Raw genomic sequence first — 21,960 nt, 5'->3', positions numbered from 1 at the left:
TAAGGAGGGGCAGATTTATTCAGATATGCCATGGCTCTCCTTTATTGCAGTTTCACAATTCTTTGGAATGGAAAGAATGTCAGTCATAAAGGCATTGCATCCCCACAATTTATAAATGATAAACCTGTGCAAACTGTCCTTTTTATTTCACTAGCCTGCTACAAAATATCCTGAACACATGGATTTTGATATCTTGAAAAATATGTACAGTAACTCCTCACTTAACGTTGTAGTTACGTTCCTGAAAAATGTGACTTTAAGCGAAATGATGTTAAGCGAATCCACTTTCCCCATAAGAATTAATGTAAATGAGGGGGTTAGGTTCCAGGGAAATTTTTTTTCACCAGACAAAATATTATATATATATATATACACACACACAGTATAAGTTTTAAACAAACAATTTAATAGTGGTACACAGTGATGATGATTGTGAAGCTTGGTTGAGGTGGAGGAGTCAGAGGGTGGGATATTTCCCTTACTGCTAAATGATGAACTAGCAATTGGCTGAACCCTCAATGGTTAACTCTCTACACAAGGCAGCAGGAGGGAGATATGCACATTTCCCTTAAGTACACTGCCTTGTTAATTAGATCAGCTTGCTGAGAGGCAGCTGCTGCAAGTCCTGCTCTGTCCCCCCTGCTCTATGGAAGATGGGGTAAGCAGGGTGCAGGAGCAGGGGGGAGGGGGACACCCTGACATTAGCCCCCATCTTCCTTCCCTCCCCCCTGCACAGCAAGCAGGAGTCTCGGGGAGCAGCTCCAAGGCAGAGGGCAGGAGCAGCACATGGCAGTGGGGGGAGGGACACAGCTGAACTGCAGGCAGCTACTGCACAGGGAACTTAGGTGAGTGGGGAGCTGATAGGGGGCTACCAGTCCACCCTGGTTCCAAGCCCCCACCAACTAGCTGCAACGGGCTGCTCTTCCTGCAAGCAGCAGACAAAGCAGGCGGCTGCCAAATGATGTTAGAAGGGAGCATTACACAACTTTAAATGAGCATGTTCCCTAATTGATCAGCAACGAAACAGCATTAACCAGGACGACTTTAAGTGAGGAGTTACTGCATATGATGGCTACAAAACCATTACCAAACCTGAAGAAGAGCTCTGTGTATCTCAAAATTTTGTCTCTCTCGCCAACAGAAGTTGGTCCAGTAAAAGATATTACCTCATCCACCTTGTCTTTCTAAGCACTTTTGTATATTTAATCCTAATGCTCCCCATTAGTTTTTTTTTTAAATGGCTATCACACCAAAAGTGTACACGTCCAAAAATGAGAGTGGGGAGTGGGACATAAACCAAGACGGGGGCTTGGAAACTTGTCAAAATTATATGGTGATGAAAGTTATAAAGATCTCCACTTCTAATATTAAACATAAGGACGTTTCAGAAAATAATTGTTGCCCCTTTGACGTGAGCAGTTAGCCAAAAATCAGAGCCTTGCAGAGTTGATTCCATTAGGATGAGAAATCAGTGTTACGAGTCAGGTGTATTTTGGGTGTAATCTTGTTTACAAAAAAAATACATGCTGTCACCGTTTGCCTGATCACAATAGACATTTAGTAAGCAGTTTCCTTGCCCAGAATTCCACAAGTCTGCTGCTCTAATGAACTCTGGTCCCACAAAGTTCTGTCTCTGCTTCTTCTGAGGGTTACACTCACCATTCCGCCTGGCTTTCTATTTCTTTCCAACATGCACACGCTGCAACCAATCTCCTAGGCACTGTGTTTGCAGCCACAGAAGGGCATTTATCTATCTGGGTCAGCTCACGCTTGATTATGCAGTTTAGGGATTTGGTGGTAGTTTTCAGTGTCTGTAGCTGTGTTTATTACATAAAGGGACTTGAACGCTCCTTTTGTTGAACCTAAAAAAGTGCTTGGCATACCCATTGGCTTTAATGAGGTCTGTTATTGTATCTAAGACCTTCTCCTTCCCCCCTGTCATGGCAGCACAACAAGTTCTCATTTTTCATTGTACCTGACTGATAGCGCTCAGCCTACAGTAATCACACCCAGACTTTACAGCATCCCACAGAGCTGTCTATTTCCTTCCTCTTATGAACTGCATGTATGTTTGGTTTCTTTGGCTGAAAAGGAACTGACAGTTGGAGGCTGTGCAATTCTAATGATCCCTCTTCATGTGATGCTCACTCCTGAGAGGTGTAATGCTTTGACTTACTAGTTGGCTTCTGAATCTCTTGTCTTAAGCTCTGGGAGAAATTGTCTATAACAGGGGTCGGCAACCTTTCAGAAGTGGTGTGCCGAGTCTTCATTTATTCACTCTAATTTAAGGTTTTGCCTGCCAGTAATACATTTTAACGTTTTTAGAAGGTCTCTTTCTATAAGTCTATAATATATAACTAAACTATTGTTGTATGTAAAGTAAATAAGGTTTTTAAAATGTTTAAGACGCTTCATTTAAAATTAAATTAAAATGCAGAGCCCCCCAGACCAGTGGCCAGGACCCGGGCAGTGTGAGTGCCCCTGAAAATCAGCTCGCGTGCCGCAGGTTGCCTACCCCTGGTCTATAACCTTTACCTTGGAAATAAAATTTAGTTCTTTGAAAACTGTTATATCTGACTGTTGAGCATCTTGGTGGGGTAGGAAAGGTAGCAGGGTGTTGCTCTGTGAGTTGAAATTCATCTGAATTTTTTAGCCATCTATAAGGTTCCTAGTTCATGGTATAATCCTTAACCAAACACTTGACCGGTAGGTGGCAAGATTCTGTTCTGTTGCGGACAGCTTTGCTTGAAAAAGGACAATAAGTTTAGCTGCATTGAAATCTTAGCCCATGGCATTCTTGCAAGCAGCAAATTGGGAGATCTGATTTTTCCAAAGTTCTAGGTATCTTTCAGTTTTTGCATGATTTTGTTTTTTTGGGTAAGTTTATCACATTTAATGGCTTGAAATTCCACTATCTTGCCCTTCCTTTATAACTTTTTAGTTAGCCCTGCAAGTTGGTAGCCTTAGCCTCACATGAGGTTATGGGAGATAGCAAATGGTCAGCTTGTACGTATAGAGAGTAAAATAGTTTTTTAATAAAGTTACCCCTTGTGCAAGGGTCAGCAATGGAAAATAGTACCAGGAATCTGAAAAGGTGTCTGCTTCATGTAGCTTGTCATGCACAGCAAAGGAAGCTAATTGCACATTTTATCATCATTTATTGGAGGGTAGCTTTATTTTCCACTGATTTTTTTTTTAGAAACTTTTTCTGATTAAAAGAAAAACACATTTAGCACTCTTTCCAAAGTTTTTCTGTTACATCCAACATAAATGTTCCAGTTTCATGTGTTTTAATTGTTGCTAGATGGCAGATCCTCCAAGTACTATATTTGATACTATGAAGTAAAACTTACACAGAACCTTAATATTGCATAATTGAGTATATACAATGTATGCGAGTTGGCATTGCTGTGAGACCTGCTAATTTAAAAAATGTGTATAGTAGATGTTGATTAACATGAAGTTGCATATCAGCCAGATCTTACAGAGTTTTCCAAATGCAATAGTGGCTCACCCAAGTCTTCTTTTTTATGTCATCTTCAACACTTTCTTTTCTTTGATACTAGTTCTCCAAGGTACACAAATTTTTCCACTTGTTCTAGTTCTTTGTCTCCAACTTTGATCTTTACTTCTTGTCTTCCACTTGCCATAGTTTTTTGGCTTCTCTTCTCCAGGCTCTATTTGGATTTGGTAAGCCCTGGAAAGTTAAAGACATTTTGATAAAAACAAAAATCAGTGTACGGAGACAGTTGTCTTACCAATACTGCGATACATGTTGAAATGTTGGAGTATGAGGAAGGCCAATGGATGTAAGATATTGACTGCAGAAATGAACTGGCTGAGGGGAATACTGAGAGTTTCAAGATTGCAGAAAATAAAAAACGAAGTGATAAGAAAATGGCTAGGGCAAGAAATAACGCTGTTACAGAAGATTCAAGGAAGCTGTCTGCGATGGTTTGGACAAGAATGGACCTGGAAAAGATCCCATACATACCACTACGTATCAGTGTGCAAGGAACTAGACATAGAGGAAGGCTGAGGATGCGATGAATAGGCATAGTGGAGAATGACAAAGCACAAAAAGGTTTAAAGGTAAATGAAGCCGTGAAGTTGGTACGAGACAGAAAGTGGTGGAAAGACTTCATTTGGCCCCATTGCTGCTGAGCTGATGGATGGACATCAAGAAGCACATCAACCAGAATGCAGTTAGCCCAGCTTTTGCCCTTGCCTACCAACAACAAAAGAAGCAAACCTAGTGAACAGTTGCCAACCTAGTGAGCCGTGAACAGAAGGGAAGCAAACAGAGGGAGTTTGCCTGGGAGTTCACCTAGGGAGAGAGCCCACAGAGTTTTTGCCTTTCAGGCTTCTGGGAACAGTAAATATATCATCTGAAAAGACTCTTGATACAGTACAAGGAAGAAAATATGGATTGTGATGGATCAGCTGTTGTGACCTGCACAGGATGTGTCATGTTTGTCTTTCTCCTGGAGGACAGAAGCGACTTCATCTGTACAAAATGCAAGCTGGTCTCCATACTGGAAGAAAAGGTCAAAGGACTGGAAGCCCAAGTATCGACCCTGCATTGCATCAGAAAAAATGAAGACTTCCCGAATAGAAGTGAGGATTTGTGTAGCCTGATCTATGGATTATATATTAATTATACTGATGACTTAAGAATTCCTAGTTATTACTCTGAAGTTTGACTGATTCTCGTCCCAAGATCAGGCCCAGTATTGTCAAAATTACTGTTCATTTGGGAACCCTGATGTGCACTGTTGCAATACTCACACTTTAGAAACCTTTCTGTGTTTGTAATAGTTTATTAATACATTTAGCAAAGTCACAAACACTCTAACCCAGCAAGGTAGAGATAACACAGAATATACATCTGAACCTCTATATACTTATTCTATCCCTTTCAGAACAACCTGAAATGTTAGCCATTATCATCTTCATTACCATCACCTTCCTCATCATCACCAGTGGCCATGATCCTGGCACCTGCCAAGGGCTACATCTCTCTCTCCTGCTCAGAGGCTGGGATACAACTCTTATAATATGTTATGCTGACGCCACTATGCCTAATGCCTATTCAGTGGGGGTTTCTCCTCTCTTCCTTATTTGTATTTCCTCACCTTACTAATGTTGGGATGCCCTTCTCCTATAGGTTAGTACAGTGGTTCTCAGACTTCATTGCACCTCTTCTGACAAGAAAAATTACTACGTGACCCCAGGAGCGGGGACCAAAGCCTGAGTTCGCCCAAGCCCCGCTGCCCCAGGCGGTGGGGAGCCAAAGACAAAGTCTGAGTCCCACCGCCCTGGGCACGGGGGCCAAAGCTGAAGCTCGAGGGCTTCAGCCCTGGGCTTGGGGGCCTGAAGCCCTTGGGCTTTGGCTTTGGCTTCAGCCCCAGGAGGTGGGGTTCGGGCTTTGGTCCTGGGTGGCGGGGCTCAGGTTACAGGCCCTCCTGCCCAGGCTTCAGCCCCAGGCCCCAGCATGTCTAACGCCAGCCCTGGTGACTCCATTAAAACAGGGTCACAACCCACTTTGGAGTCACAACCCATAGTTTGAGAACTGCTGGGTTATATATTAATGATCTCAACTTATTACCAAATACATCAGTTCGTTGCCATGGTATTCTTGTGGTCAGACATCTGCAGAGGTTCCTATCTTAAAATATCCAAAAGCTGGTGTTAGCTCATATTCCTGGGGTTGCCCGGTGTCAGTATGTACAAACTTCCCCCTTAAACACAGGTCCCAGGTCCCCAAAACTTAGTTGGGCCATTGATCTGTGCCAAAGTTTATAGGCCTCAAGCTTTATGCTAACTGCTAAAGCCAATGTCTTACAGGAGACAGGCCTGCTAAATAAAATAAATGCTAAAGCTAGGTCTATGGGCCACAGTCTGGTATTGCGGGCACAGCATGCCGAAGAATCAGAGAGGGCAGTGCAATGGGGACTGAAGAACAGGGAAGAAAACTGGTAGCGTGTGACCTCCTGAAGAAGAGGAGCAGAACCAGGGTACCCCCAACACAGATAGAGGTAAGCAACTGCTTTCAGGCTCTCTGTACAGGTAATATTGTTGATAATGCCTTGGAAAAGTCATCTGAAGAAGGGGTCAGAAGGGATGGGAGTTTTGTGACCACCACTTCCAAAAGGAGGAGCGGGGTGGCGGTGGTCGGGGACTGAGTTATCTATCTGCTGCCCAGACTGAGACTCCCTAGAAGAGTGCTGCTTACCTGGAGCTAGAATTCAGGATGTGACAGAGAATCTGCCAAGACTCATCAAGTCTTCTGAAGTTCTCCTAAGGTGTACTGGATTTCCATCTTAGCCAATATATTCATCTACCAATATTTTTTCCTAAACCAAATAAATCTCAGCATGAGACCTCCTTTCATATGATACATGTACATTGGACTTTGGCCTTTTACCTGAATAGGACCAAGCAATTTTGGAAATCACCTAAACTGTCTCCATCGCAGAAAGATCTAAGGGGGTACATGATTTCTTCACAGAGACTTAAGATGGCTCTCTGGATATATTACTGCTTGCTATAATGCAGCTGGTGCTTTGCCTCCCCAGATGATAACAGTACACTCTACTAGATTGCAGGCAGCTTCCACAGCGTTACTCAAAAACATTCCAGTATCTGAGATATGCATAGCTGCTACATGGGCCTCAGCGCATCCCTTTTCTAAATGCTATGCCTTCATCCATGCCACCAGATCTGATGCTGCACTTGGTAATGCAGTACTGTCTTCAGTCTTGGACTTGATTCCGAAACTCGCTCCTCCCTGTGAGGATACTGCTTGGGAGTCATCTGAAGTGGAGCAACCATAGGGGCACTACTTGACGAAGAAGAAAGGGTTACTTGCTTTGTTCAGTAACTGTGTGGTTCTTCGAGATGTGTGTCCGTGTGGGTGCTCCACTACCTGCCCTCCATCTCCTCTGCTTTGGACTGTGCTTCGTTGGACACTTGGATAGAGAAGGAACTGAGGGTGGTTCACCCATGCAGCCTTGTATACCCTCAGAGCATGCCATGAGGTTGCACAGAGCTCATGCATGGGCCAAACGGACACTGCTAATGAAAAATTTCCGATCAAGGTACATGCACACCTGAAGTGGAGCATCTGTAGGGAGACATCTTGAAGAACTACTGTTACCACACAAGGTGAGTAACCCTTTCTTCTGTTGTTGAGAGAAACTGGCCATACTGGTGTGTTGCAGTTTTTGTTATGATTGTGGTTTTAATCATGCGGAGAACTTGATCCTGCTCACATTTGTCAATGGCAAAACTCCAGCTCACTTAAATAGTACAGGATCAGTCTCCTAGAGACCTTAGATAAGCATCTCATGTCTTTCTATGTACTTAAACCAAATAAAGAATAGTCTAGTTAAAGGGCAATTTACAACAGGTTATTTGAGCCATCCTTTAGAAAATGCAAATCCAACCCTAGTGAAGCCAGTAAAAAGAAACATAAACAATGGCAGACAGTTTGTAAAGTGGGAATTAAAAGTAGGGAGCTAAGAGGGATGTTGAAGAGCAAATAGAGAGAGACATAACAAGAAATTCTTTAAGTATATGAGAAGCAGGAAGTCTGTGAGTATTGATGGGTGCGCTGGACCACTAGCAGGTAAAGGGAGCAACTAAGGAGCACAAGGACATTGCAGAGAAGCTAAACGATTTCTTTGCATCAGTCTTCCCCACAACTGATACTAAAGAGATACCAACCTGGACCTACTCTTCAAGTAAAAATTAGAGGACACTTTCAGAGATTGAAGTGTCAGGAGCATGTGCTAGAACAAATGGATACATTTTCAGAACAGCAAGTCACTAGGACCAGATGGTATTCACTCTAGAGTTCTGTGGGAATCAAGTGCTTGAGCTGCCTCGAGATTGAGCTGCAGTGCATTTGGCTGTACGTAAACATGTTTGTTGTTGTATTTGTTTTTCTGTAGCACTTAGTCTCAGTCATGGGCCAGGACCATCTTGTGCTAGGCATGTGCAAACACATAGATACAGAAAGACAAGGGGAGCACAAGGAAACCATGAGACAACATTGGTCAGTATGATGGGCAGCTTCTCAGCCTACCAGATGCCTATCTGTTAGGTTTTTTGTAAGCAACATGGCAGAGGAGAGTTTTAAGGAGGACAGTGAGGTAGTTTTGTACATGTTTACAGGGAGCTCCTCTGATGTGTGAGGGGCAACATGGAAGACAGCATGAAAGTGCTAGTTTGAAAATTTAACAAGTCATTGGGAGCTGACATCTTGCTATCAGGAGTAGATGTTTGATTGTGGCCAGTTTACCAAGCAGTGGGTGATCCTGGGAATTGCAGACCCATAAACCTACTTCAGCATCAACTAAAATTGGTTAAAACTAGAATTATCAGATTTCTTTAGACATGATATGGACAAACCAGCAACAGCATCTGTAAAGGAAAACTGCCTCTCTAATCAATTAGAATTCTTTAAGTACGTCAGCAAAGTAATGGATAATGGAGAAACAGATGTTGTAATTGACTTTGCCAATTTTTTTAAAAATTCTAAGTCCTCAGATGGCACAAAATATTTAGGTTAGCCAAGATTTGAGAAATCTGTGGGGAACTTCTGGGGGACATAGCCAAGGTAGGAAAATGGGCAGCATGAAGGGAAATGAAATTCAGTGTTAAGTGCCAAGTTAGTGCACATTGGAAGGTCTAATTTAAATTTATCATACACATTGTTGGTTTCTGAATTAACTGTAGAGACTCATGATAAAATTCAAGGTATCCTTGTGGACAGTTCAATTTAAAACCTTTTTGCAATGCACAGCAGTGATAAAAACAAAAGTAATACTGAAAATATCATTCCATTATATAAATTGATGATAGTGCCTCACCTGGAATATTATGTTCTGTTCTAGTTAAATATATATTTGAAAAAGAGCAGAAATAAAGGGGTCCAAATACAGGTAGTGAACATTATTAGACGCATGGAGAGACTTCCATATGAAGAGCAATTGAAAAGATTGGGACGCTTTACCTTCTGGGGATGAAAAGAGGGGAAATGGTGTAAATATGCAAAAAATGAACAGTATAGAGAAGTTAATTAGGGCTCTTCTAGTTTCCCTCAACTAGGGGGTCGTCCATTTTGGATCTGCTTTTGACCAACAGGGATGAACTAGTTGTGAATGTAAGGTGCTCGGGAACTTGGGAGGAAGTGATCATGATCTGATAGAATTCAAGATCCTATGGAAAGGAGGGCATGAGAACAGCAAAACAAGGACATTGGACTTCAGAAAGGTGGATTTCAACTGACTCCGAGAAATAGTAGGCAAGGTCCCATGGAAAGACCAATTAAGAAGAAAAGGAGTCGAAGGGGGCTGGCAGTTCTTAAAAGATGTAATATTAGAGACTGAACATCAAGCTATTCCGATACAGAGGAAAGATAAGAGCCAGTATGGCTGCACAAGTAGCTTTTTAGCTATCTAAAACCCAAAAGGGATACTTACGGGAAATGGAAGGAGGGGCATGTCACCAAGGAAGTATATATGGGAATAGTGCAAGCGTGTAGGGCCAAAATCAGGAAAGCCATGGCAAAGAATGAGTTACAGCTGGCAAGGAATGCTAGAGACAACAGGAGGGGATTCTTCAAATATGTTCAGACAAAAGAAAGATCAAAGACCGTGTGGGTCCGCTGGTTAACCGAGAAGATGAGCTGGTAACAGAAGATTATAGGAAGGTGGAGCTGCTCAATGCCTACTTTGTTTCAGTCTTCTCACAAAAAATAATGTGATCGGATGACTAGCGAAGTTACCATAGACAATAAAGGGGAAAGGATGCAGATCGGGATAAGTAAAGAACATGTCAGAGATCTTCTGACCAATTTGAATGAATACAGATCAATAAGGCCTGATGCTATTCACCTGAGGGCACTGAAGGAATTAGCTGAAGAAATCTTGGAGCCACTGGGAATAATATGTACAAACTCATGGATGACAGGAGAGGTTCTGAAAGATTGGAGAAGGGCAAATATAGAGCCCCGTCTTTAAAAGGGAGGAAAAGAGGAGCCAGGGAATTATAGACCAGTCAACCTGACCTCGATACCTGGGAAGCTAATAGAGCAATGTGTAAAACATTCAGTTTGCCAATACCTGGAGGATGAAGGGGTAATTACTAGCAACCAGCTTGGATTTACCAAGAACAAATCATTTCAAATCAGCTTGATTTTCTTCTTAGACAGGGCAACTGATTTGGTGGATAGGAGGAACGCTGTAGACATAATATATCTGGACTTCAGCAAGGCTTTTGACACAGTCCCACATGATATTCTGATAAGTAAGCTGGCGAAATGCAGGCTTGTCATTAAGTGGACACACAATTGGTTAAACAATCGCAAACAAAGAGTAGCTATTAATGGAATGATGGATTTGGAGGGAGGTCTCAAGTGGAGTTCCACAGGGATCTGTTCTGGGTCCGGTGTTGCTTAACATCTTTATTAATAACTTGGACGTAGGAATAGAGAGCATACTGATCAAGTTTGCAGATGACACAAAGCTGGGGAGGTTGCCAACACTTTGGAGGATAGAGCTATAATTCAGATTTCAGAGTAGCAGCCGTGTTAGTCTGTATCCGCAAAAAGAACAGGAGTACTTGTGGCACCTTAGAGACTAACAAATTTATTAGAGCATAAGCTTTCGTGGGCGAAGTGGGCTGTAGCCCACGAAAGCTTATGCTCTAATAAATTTGTTAGTTTCTAAGGTGCCACAAGTACTCCTGTTCTTTTTGCTAAAATTCAGAGGGATCTTGATAAATTCAGCAAAGACAAATATTAAAGTGCTACACTTAGGGAAGAAAAACCAAATGTACAAATACAGAATGGGGGGAAACTGGCTTGGCAGCAGTACTACTGAAAAAGATCTGGGAGTTGTGGCTCACAACCTCAATGTGATGCAATGCTGTTGCAAAAAAAGCAAATGCAGTTTCAGCTTGCATTAACAGAGGCATAGCATGCAAGTCACGGGAGGTGATAGTACCACTCTGCTTAGTGCTGGTTTGACTTGGGGACTTCAACAGCTGAGTCAAGGGAGAGAATTATTCCAGGAGTGGGTGGATCAGCTTTTGTGGCCTGCATCATGCGGGAGGTCAGACTAGATGATCATAATGGTCCCTTCTGACCTTAAAGTCTATGAGTCTATGAGACCTCAGATGGAGCACTGTGTCCGGTTTTGGTCACTAATGTATAGAAAGGATAAAGAGAAACCAGAAAGAATCCAGAAGTGAGTGACAAAGATGATCAAAGGGATGGAATGCAGCCATGTGAGCAAAGGCTGAAGGAACTGGGTATGTTTAGTTTGGAAGAGAGAAGATTAAAGGGGGATATGATAGTGGTCTTCAGATACCTGAAAGGCTGCCATAAAAAAGATGGAGAAAAGTTGTTCTCTTTTGCCAGAGAGGGCAAGACAAGAGGCAATGGGTTCAAACTACAGCACAGCAGATTTAGATTAAATCTCAGGAAAAACTTCCTAACTGTAAGAACAGTGGGACAATGGAACAGACGCTTCGGGAGGTTGTGGAAGCTTCTTTATTGGAGGTTTTCCAAAGGAGGCTGGAGAGCCATCTGTCTTGGATGGTTTAGACACAACAAACCCTGCATCGTGGCAGGGGTTAGACTAGATGACCCTTGCAATCCCTTTTAACCCTATGATTCTATCATACAAGAACAAAGGGTCAAAAAAATTTGAAGGCAACAAATTTAAAACAGTAACCATTTTTTTTACAAAATGCATATTTAATTTCTGGCATTCATTGCCACGAGGTATGATTGAAGCCAAAAGGTTTGTAGGAGTCAAAAGAGGATTAGACATTTGTCTCTCTCTCTCATTCTCTCTTTCATCCTGGAGCATCTTTCAGAGATGGGGAGAAGTACAGTGTCGCCACTCATTCCAGTCCATGGCTTCTTCCTCCATTAAGCCCAGCCATGGTTATGTTTCTGCATATGATGTCCTGCCATCTAGATGGTAGTTGACCTCTAGGTGGGACTGACCTTGGTTGTGCTTGCATTATTTTGTTTGGCATCCTGTCATCTGTTTGTCATCTGCAGTGTCCCCACCATTGTAATCTTTTCGATTTTGTAACCAATCTTATACCCTGATTTCACAACCTACTCTCCTTCTAACTTCTTCATTGGTCTTAAATTCATACCATTTTACACCTGCCATCTTTTGAAGAACTCTCTGCCTTCAGCCTTAAGATGGCTACTTCCAGACCATAGAACAGTGTTTCTTAACCTTTACTGCAGCCTGCACCCCTTTGGTTCTCAAAATATGTTCTCGCACCACTTATCAAAAATCAAAATATGTTCTCGCACCCCTTAAACCTAAAAAATATGTTCTCGCACCCCTTAAACCTAGATATATTTTTTGTTTGTATGTTACAGTAATCGTTAAATATATAATGTTAATAAATACATATGTTTGATGAAACAAAGTAGTTGTGCTTCTGTGCCTGTGCTTAATTTGTGTTTTCGATGATTTACCTTCTAAAAAAATCTGGCATGTCTCACACCCCCAAAAGGGCATCTTGCACTCCCAGGAGGTGCGTGCACCCCAGGTTAAGAACCACTGCTATAGAGTATTACTGTTAGCTATTTATACAGATAATGAACACATAGTCAGTTACATTAGATACAATGAAACTAAATTGCAGCCTTGAGGAATCTGTCTATACAGGATCAAGGATATAAAAATAGTCCCAGTAAACAGGTTGTTGAGTTAGTTTTTTAACATATGTGGCATATACAGAATACATGACAGTGTGGTATGGCATAAAGGTTTTATTGACACTCATTTGGGATTTGCTGATACTGAAAACTCATGTTGTTAAAATCTTTGTACTACACCATTCTGTATTCTCTGCATAATATATGGTATGCAGAAGTGAACAAAAATATATGAAAGATTGCATTTAACAAGGAAAGCAAAATACATATTTTTTAGCGTGGCCAAATTAACACAGCAGAAAGAACCTTTACATTTTGGAATTCCTTAATTGAATGCTTGGTTCCACAACCTGAATGTTGCATTAACATTAGCTTTTTGCACTTAATATAGAAAGGCGCCTAGTGTATCAGCAGGTCGGGTTCTTAATTTGCATGTGATTAGTCGCTGTGCTTCTAAAACTCCCAGCTGTTTGTTTACTTTAATTTTCCCAGTTTATAGACTAGCTGTTAGGATCTCTGGGCATATGAACAATGAAGGATTTAAAATACCCAAATAGTAAATAATCAAATTGACATGATGTCAGAGATGACACTCAAAGGACTTCCATAGCCTAATGAACCCCTTCTTTCCCACCCCTCCAGAAAAATTTGAGAGTGAAATTCTCCCTTGTGCAGAGACCCACATGAGGTCTGTGCATCTTTGACTTACGTGGTGCATAGGCTTTGTATGGCCTGCTTTACAGAGTTGAACTTTGTCTTGGGTAAACAGAAGAGCCTGTCAGTGTGCTCTGAATGTCAACATACTCTACTTCTGTCAGACCAAGGGAGGAAGTCTGTTCCAGAACATGAGGGGCCTTGACATATGCAGACAGGCAAAAGAAGGAACTGGTAGCAAGTCTGTCCTAACTGATCTCAACAATCAGGTTAAAGCATAAAGAGTGAGACAGTTTCTGAATTAGCAGGTGTGAGGTCTGAGCACTGAGATCAGATTAAGAGGTATGGGATGGATAGAGGTCTTCTCTGTGCTAATAGTTAGACCTGGAAAAAGAGATGGGTCTTCCTTATTATTTTGTTTTAACATTTACAACGTGGTAGCACCTAGAGGCCAGCCAGTCTAGGTGCTGTCCAAACATACAGTAAATGACAATTCCTTCACCAAAGAGTTTGCAGTCTAAAAAGTGAGTAAAATTTGTTTTCGGAGCTTTCTGTGGAGTAAAACACAAACTTTTGGAAGTAGATCTAGGCAGGATCTTCTGATATATGTTTAGTGTATGAAACAACAAGTTAAAGTACAAAAATATATTTAAAGTAAGAACATTTCTTTAAAATGTAAAAATCAATGGAAAACATCTTGCAATTTTTCTGTGTTTTGTTTTGTTTTTCTCCTAGGGTGCCATATGCCTGATACATTGAACTCTTGGTTTCTAATAGCCCAACTTCATGTCTGGTAAGTGAAAGTTATAATAATAAGTTGTTTATTTTCATGATGCAGACTGAAGCAATCCTGTCAGGTCAAAAAGCAGTTCCATGGTTATGACAAGAAACATTCTATTTGTTTTGTTAGCTTCTGTGTTTTAGCAAATTTTTATTAAAGGTCAAACAGACCCAAAGAGAAACTAATATTTGTAGTATTCTCGAAAATCCTCAGTAGCAGAAAGAGCATTGCCATGAGCTTATCAAAAAGCCTCACTCAGGCTGGATGGAAAACTCTCATTTAGCTGTTTTAGGAAAAGTTTACATTTACGTAAAAGTGGTTTAAATTGTGAGAATTTGTGGTGATTTTAATTGCTGGCTGTCAGAAACCTTTAACAAATTATAGCACTGACATTTACACTTGCACCTCTAAAATGGCCGTGCAAGTTCAGTAAATGCCAGATTGGATGCATGTAAAAATATTTAATGCCATAAGCAATATTTTTTCTTCATTTGTGAAATAGCCAAAAAAAATCTAATTTTCATCTAACATAACACATTCGAAAAGGTCAGAGGGACGTAGCAGGGACACACAAGGGAATACAGTATTTTCCAGACTGCCAGTTCTCTTAGGAGCCTAACGTCTGAAGAATTAAGTTTACTACTGTAACCTATAGGAGCTATCCACAGGCCAAAAGGAATTTCTGGGAAGAAATAGTCACTTGGCCCAGCAACCCTGTCCCCCTCATTTTTCTGCATCTCTTATTTCCCGTCTTTCCCCCTTAATTTCCAGACTCTGAAATGTATTGAGAGTCTTTGCATCTTACTTCCTTGGCAGCTTATTCCACTTAAAAAACTGTTAACATAACATTTGAAACCTGTATTGGATATATATGAATATGTTGTGTGATTATTTAATGAAAGGCCCTATTGTATTGTATCTTTTTGGTCACAGAGTTGGGATTAGTGTGGGCACCTTAAATAATAATTTCCTGACTCTTTGGGTTTAAATTTTCAACCTAAAAGTATGTTCGTACTCTGTTACCTTGCTTTTTAAATATGTGCGAATCAGACTGAGAAACAACTTTGGGCTTAAAACAAAGAAACCCTAAAAACATTTGATGGAAATATTAAAATTGCCTCTGTTTGCCCTTCCCTTAATTTCCCTTCCATTACCTCACTGGAAGATTCATTCCCCCCAACAGTATAAGCAGAACCTCTTGCAATTATCTGTGTGGGTAGCCAAAGTGCTGGAAAGAGTTTATCTTCAAAGGTAAGGCTGCTACTGCTCCAAATAGCCTGTTGTTACTTGCAGCTAACCATAGGCACATGTGGCCTCCCAGATCTTCACCCAGTCACATGCTTCTCCTTTTCACTTCCAGTCCGGGTTCTGCTGTATCCTAAGATGTTTGAGGTTCTTTCTGAAGATACATTGGCAGTTTCTTATATTCTTCTATTTTAGAGGAAGGGGAGTTCATGGTGCTTTAACGTGTGTCTTGCATTGTCCATCAGCCTTCTTTAATATTTCTTTCCATTGCACCTTCATTAGATTTAATTCCTTAAAACCTGTTTTCCTTATATCTAATGGTCTTATTCTGCTGCACATTCTCCTCCTTGGTCCATTCCTATCCCCTAATTATATACAACTCTAAACAAAGTTTTTTTTCTTTCAAGTACTTCAGGAAAATTATGTATCCTGCTTAGCAATGATTTGGCCAAACAGTGCATATTTAGCTACTTTAATCTTTCCTCCTAATTAATTGCCTTCAGCCCTCTGTTAATTTTGGTTGCTGGTTTCAGATTTCTTTCCAGTCCTTTGACATCTTTCTGTTATTGGAGTTCCCATAACTGAAAACAATATTCCAAGGAGGGTGATTAGCTTTTATGCTGAGGGACTATGTTGGCACAAGACCAAATGGGTATAAACTGGCCATTTGTTCCTGGATAAATGTCTGATTATACCCGAAGTCTGATTGTGGAGATTGAGGAGATGGTGAGTTTCCTCGGGCTTTTTCTTCAGGTCCTATTCTCTCTGGTCCAGACCTGCCCAAAGTTACACTCCTTGTAGTGGCAGTCGCAGAATCAGTGTCCCTGTTGTCCACAGGAGTCATTATGTCTGTCCCTTGTCTTCCGGCAGCTTGTCTTACCTTCTTTCTGAGTAGCAGCGAGCCCCTGCTCCTATGTAGGTGTGGGACAAAGACACTTAAAGGCATAAGCCTATTGTCACAGGGAAATCTGACCCATGGACCTTGAGGTGTGTTCCTGTGTGAGGTGTGTTCCTCGGATAGCAGTCTGCATTTTCTACCACCACTTTTGGGTCCTTGGCTTATTTCCTTCTCTAGCATATCAGGAGCCATCATTCCCTTCGTAGAAGGCCCCTGAATGGCTTGAGTGACCAGATAGTCCTCCATGAGATATGTGGCCTCAGCTAGGGTTACTGGCCATTATCTGCAAAACCAGTCTTGACCAGCGGTCAGAAGAATCTGTATGAACTGTTATAGGACTATGAGTTCAGCTACCTGGAGTCAATATAAAATCCCAGGCAAAAGCTTCAGTGAGATAGATTTTAAGTTCTAAATACTATGATATCTATTAATTTAAAGCATTGTATTTATTAAAATAAAAACATAATATCCTTCCTTTTGAAAGTCAAGGAATTCAGAGTTAAAGTTCTAAAACCAACATTTTGAAAGTGAGAAAATCTTTGGCTTAGAAAGCTTGGGAATACTCAATTACAATTTAACAATAGCTTTAACTCTGCCACTTCACTCTGACTTATTTTCACTGTACTTATGGGAAAACCCCACAAGTTGTTACACAAACCAAAGTCTGTCTTGTTTTATATGGATTGCAATAGGATTTTTTGTTGTATGATGAAGTAATAGGCTAGAGGGTGGCTCACATCTCAGGCTCATTGGATGAGTAAGGTTTTGATTGCTCTGGCTGGTATATACAGGGTAACTTGGAAGAAGATGGTCTGTAGCCTGTGTCTGAAGCATTTGATCTCAGACCAGTATGGGAGGATGAAAGAAAGGGTACTCATCAACTGTTGTTCTTTGAGAGTCTGCACTCACCCTACCTGGCCACCTTCCACAGCCCTCCAGCACAGACACACCAAAGTGAGAGCTGCACTGACAGTTGAGAAGTGAGTGTCGATTGCACTGCGGAAGCTTGCAGCACCAGATTGCAACTGGTTAGTTGGGAATCAATTTGGAGTCAGGAAATCCACGGGGGAGGCAGTTGTCATGCAAGTGTGCAGACCATTAAACGCCTCCTGCAACATAGGACTGCAACTCTGGACAATGGGAAGGATATAGTGGATGGTTTTGCAGCAGTGGGGTTCCCAAACTGGGGTGGGGCGATGGATGGCACGCTTATCCCTATTTTAGCACCAAACTATCTTGGCACAGAGGATGTCAACAGAAAGGATTACTTTTCTATGGTAATGCAGGTGCTGGCGGATCACTGGGGACATCAATGTGGGCTGGTCAGGAAAGTTGCATGGTGCATGCATCTTTAAAAACACAGAACTATTCAGAAAGCTGCAAGAAGGGACTTTCTTTCCCAACTGGCGGATTACCACTGGGAATGTTGCAATGCCAGTAGTGATTGTGGGAGACCCAGCCTTCCCCTTGCTCCCATAGCTCATGAAGCCATACACAGGCCACCTTGACAGCACCAAGGAGCTCTTCAACTGTCAGCTCAGCAGGTGCAGAATGACAGTTGAATATTCCTTTGGTTGTTTGAAGGGTTGCTGGCATTGTTTACTAACAAGATTGGACCTCGGTGAGAAAAAAAAATCTACATATAGCTGTCTGCAGTGTCCAGCATAATATCTGTGATACAAAGGGGGAAAAGTTTCTGCCGGGGTGGAAGTGGAGTGTGTCTGCTGGTTTTGAACAGCCAAATACCAGGGCTATAAGAAGAGCTCAACCATTGAAAGACCATTTTAATAGCAAGTAGTGTGTGTTGCTGTAGTGTGCTCTACCTGGCCTTGCTCTTTTGCAGTGTGGTATGAATCTTGTAGTGATTGCTGTGTACACAGCAATATAACGTTGTCAATGCACCTATTAATATTATCTGTGATTGATGCTATGGGTTCTATGACTAAATGAAGTAACAGTAAATTGGTGGGTGTCAGACCTGCTCAGCACCAGACAGCATATGTTGTGAACTAATAAAGATGAATTTTATTCCAAAAAATAGAATTTTATTCTGTAACATGAACCAGGTAATTAAAATAAAATTAAAACTTAATAAATTAAGGGAACAGAACTTATGAAAGGGAAAGAACACTCCATTTCAGGTACCAAACTTCAAAAATGCGAGGGCCTTTAAAGGGGAAGGGGGGCTCCTGTCTACCAGATCCCTCGGCAGCAGAGTACAAAACGGTGACCAAAGCAGTCAATGTGGGGCATTGTGGGAGAGCTCCTGAAGGCCAGTAAAAGTAGAGCAAGTAACACAGTGTCTACACTATCACTGCATTGATCTAACTGCATTGACTGTGGCTCTACACCACTCGGGAAGATGGTGTTAGTATGTCAGCGTAGCAGGGCACTTACGTCAGCAGAAGCCGAATGTAAGTGAAGACACATCTACAGCTAGGTTGATGTAAGCTGCCTTGCATTGACCAGCCATGTAGCATAGGCCAGGCCTTGGTGTATTTGTCAGATAAGTCCTTAAACTGAAGCTTTGGTGGTCAGATGTGAAATGACTGTTACTTAATTTGAAACTATTAGTTTAACTGCTGATTAATGGTGTGAAATTTAATTTGTATCAAGTAGGTTAATGGTGATTAGTCAGGTATAAAATCAAAGTTTAATAAGATTAAAGAGCGTCTAGCTGTATTTCACTCACTGGAAATGTAAAGATTTTAAATGTATTTTTGTGTTGGAATTGCATGGTTGTTCTAATCCAGTTTATTATTTGGCTGTAATAAAAGTTTTGCAGTACAATTATTTCTTCATTGTATTCATCTAATTTATTTTGTCAGGCAATATGATTTTGCCTAGTTTCCTCACTACTAACTTCAGGATATTGCATTGGAAACAATCTGGGTCATTCGGTGGGCCATCCACCTGTAGGACACTTACAGATTTAAAAAGGGTGCCCCTGCTTGTGCATCTGAAGACAGAATTTGATTTCAGTGTACGTACAGCATAAAGGATCCAATCTGACTCTAACTGGTTAAAAATGCAAGTATTTCAACTGACTGTGGGTACTATCTGCTTTTTCCACCACGAGTGCAGAACAGTGATTGTTTTAGGTACCCAGATAAAAAGGCAATATTTATAAGATATTTTAAGCTTCAAAATATCATAGTTTAAAGTAACGATGCAAACAACTTTTTAAAACTAGTAATCTGAGTGTGGAACAGTTTCACCTTAGTAGTGTGACAAAGATGAGTCCGGATTTGAATGGACTACAGAATGTGTTCTGTAGTGAAAAAGTAAAACAGTTCATACCTTGTTGATCTAGGTATAAAGTTTATAGTCTAAGAAAATCTGTGTCTTTTAAACCTCAGATGGCAGGTGTAGTAACAAACGACCAAATTTTCAAATAAACTGCAGAATTCCATGACCTCACTCTTGGTGCTGCTGAACTGCACTATGACAGAACTATGCATCCAAACACACAGCGTCCATTCAGGCTTCAAGAGGAACAAGGTTTACTCTGAAAACTACTCCATTCTTGCATTACTAGTGATGAATTATAATTATTGGTTTGTTGCACTCCTGCCTTCTACCATGACACCACTGAGGGATACTGCAGCTTGGATGGGAAGCAACATTTGTATTGAGGGAATCTCTTGCCAGGGCTCCTTGCTTTCTTCCTTGGCTTGACTACCCAGGCTGTAACGTATAAAACCACTCTTCTTATCTGGAGTTGGGCTCCCAAACATGGTCTTTCATTATCTGTCTTAGTAGGTGCGGGGAAAGCATTGGGATTCCAAGATTATTACTGATCATAGTGTTTGTATGGGCAGGACTTTGCAATCGAAATACACAGGACAGACGAACGATGGGTAAAAGGATGCATTATCCTCATTTTACACATGGAGCTGAGGCACAGAGGGAGTTTAAGCCAAAGGTCATACAGGGAGTTTGTGGCAAGACTGGGAATTGGACCTATATCTCCTGAGTCCCAGCCCAGTGCTTTAACTGCAGGATTATCCTTCCTCTCTGGATGAGTATGATGCACTCTGCTTCACTCTGTAACCATCCCTATTCTCCACCACCTGCCAGGGCTGAAGGAAGGATGGTACTGCCAGGCTGTGGAGGGATCATCGGCCCATCCTCACAACCACTCTGGAAGTCACCACATGAGCCTTGGGAACACCACACAGCTCCAGAGCATTTTCCAAGAAGAAAACCTGACACATTTTTAGGGAATTTCCCCATCCCTCTATCTTCCCTAAGCCTTTCTCACTCTGCCCCATCCCCCCCCCCCCCCCCCCCCCGCTTTTGCCCATTCCTCTCTCCAGGTCCCTCTAGCCATCTCTGTTGCACTCCCTCCCCACTTATCCCTCTACTTTAGACTCATTCTCATTCTATCTTCCTCCATCCCTTCTACCCTTCCTCTCTCACTTTGCCCCTATCTCTGTCCTCCCCTTCCCCTCTGGCAATGCTCCCCGTGTCCCTCCATCCTTCCCATATCACTCTCCCCCATCTGTCTTTCTTCCCTCTGCTCCTCCTATGACCCTCGCTTCTCCTCCCCCTCTTGCTGTGAATCAAGGGGCTAATCAAATGCCCTGAACCACACTGAGGGGCTAATGGGGTAATGAACCCTCCACTGGTAGCTACTGCCAGACATTAGAATAAGGTTTTAAGTTTGCTGTGAAGTGCCCTGGGCTACTCAGCAAAGCTTTCAGGTGAGCTTCCCATGCGCTGGAGCATCCAGTACCCTCCAGTCAGAAAGCACAAGCACAAGAAGTACAAAACCATGCAAGAAAGAGAAAAGAGGACAGGAGGCCAGAGGCAGAAGGTGTGATAGAGAGCTGCCTTAACCTTCCCTTTCCCAAGTCCTCCATAACCAGCTCCAGCCAATCAACACTCACCATTTCCAGATGTCTTCCATCAAGAAATTAGGTCCATGAGATGTTTTTCATCTCCAGTTTCTAAGTTTAAAACAAACACTTGTGTGCGGTTTGGAAAATGTGGCTCTATTCTGAAAAGTGTCTTGGTACAAATGGCTTCATGGGGGTCTAGTTTTCTTGTCCATCAGTAACTCACCTCCAGAGTAATTTTTGCTCCATTTACAAGAAAAAGATGGTTTTTTTCTAATGGTCAGGACCCTGTCTGGAATCTGAGATATAAACTGATTTCTTTCCTTTTTGCACATCATCCCCAATAATAAAGATTCTGCAGCTAATTTATTCTTTCTACTGAGGCAGCAGCCACAATGTGATAAGCACTGTCAATGTGCATAGGTAGACACAGGTCTTGTGTACACTAGAGAAACATACAGATCTAAGCACCATTTTAATCTCCTAGCCTATGCACTTTGCATTCACACATGAAAGTGCTCCAAATGGTTTACAAGCACGCTACGAACCAAGCAGAGTAGAATATGTTTTTTTAGGGCTAAATACCAGTTTAGCCTGAACTGTTTTAATGCCAGTTTTGATGCAGAGAAGCTGAACCAGTTCGACCTAGTTCTCCTACTAATGTCCCACAGTGCACTTGGAGCCTTGCAAAGTCTCCCAGAATGCACTGGTCTGGAGAGTGGGTCATTGCAGCTGAAACAGTTTAGGGCAGTGCTAGGGTTTGTCTGCATGAACACTTCGTTCACAGCAAGCTGAGCTGTAAATCTGCCACATGCTGAGTTTCCGTTGGTATGTGTAGACCCTG

The 21,960-nt window shown here is 41.8% G+C and overlaps 1 protein-coding gene across 2 annotated transcripts in view; it reads left to right on the top strand.

Moving 5' to 3' along the window:
* Window positions 1–21,960, top strand: part of LOC112113964 (ubiquinol-cytochrome-c reductase complex assembly factor 1) — a 90,752-nt gene that overhangs the window by 23,520 nt on the left and 45,272 nt on the right. For both annotated transcript variants that reach the window (XM_024210448.1, XM_024210447.1), the window contains exon 6: window positions 14,087–14,144. In XM_024210448.1, the coding sequence (XP_024066216.1) occupies window positions 14,087–14,144 (58 nt within the window). The remainder of the gene's footprint in view (window positions 1–14,086; window positions 14,145–21,960) is intronic.

This window comes from Terrapene carolina, unplaced genomic scaffold, assembly GCF_002925995.2.
Source record: "Terrapene carolina triunguis isolate 2854851 unplaced genomic scaffold, T_m_triunguis-2.0 Scaffold233, whole genome shotgun sequence".
Lineage (NCBI taxonomy): Eukaryota > Metazoa > Chordata > Testudines > Emydidae > Terrapene > Terrapene triunguis.
The sequence above is the reverse complement of the archived record's forward strand: the minus strand, read 5'-3'. Positions and strand labels throughout refer to the sequence as shown.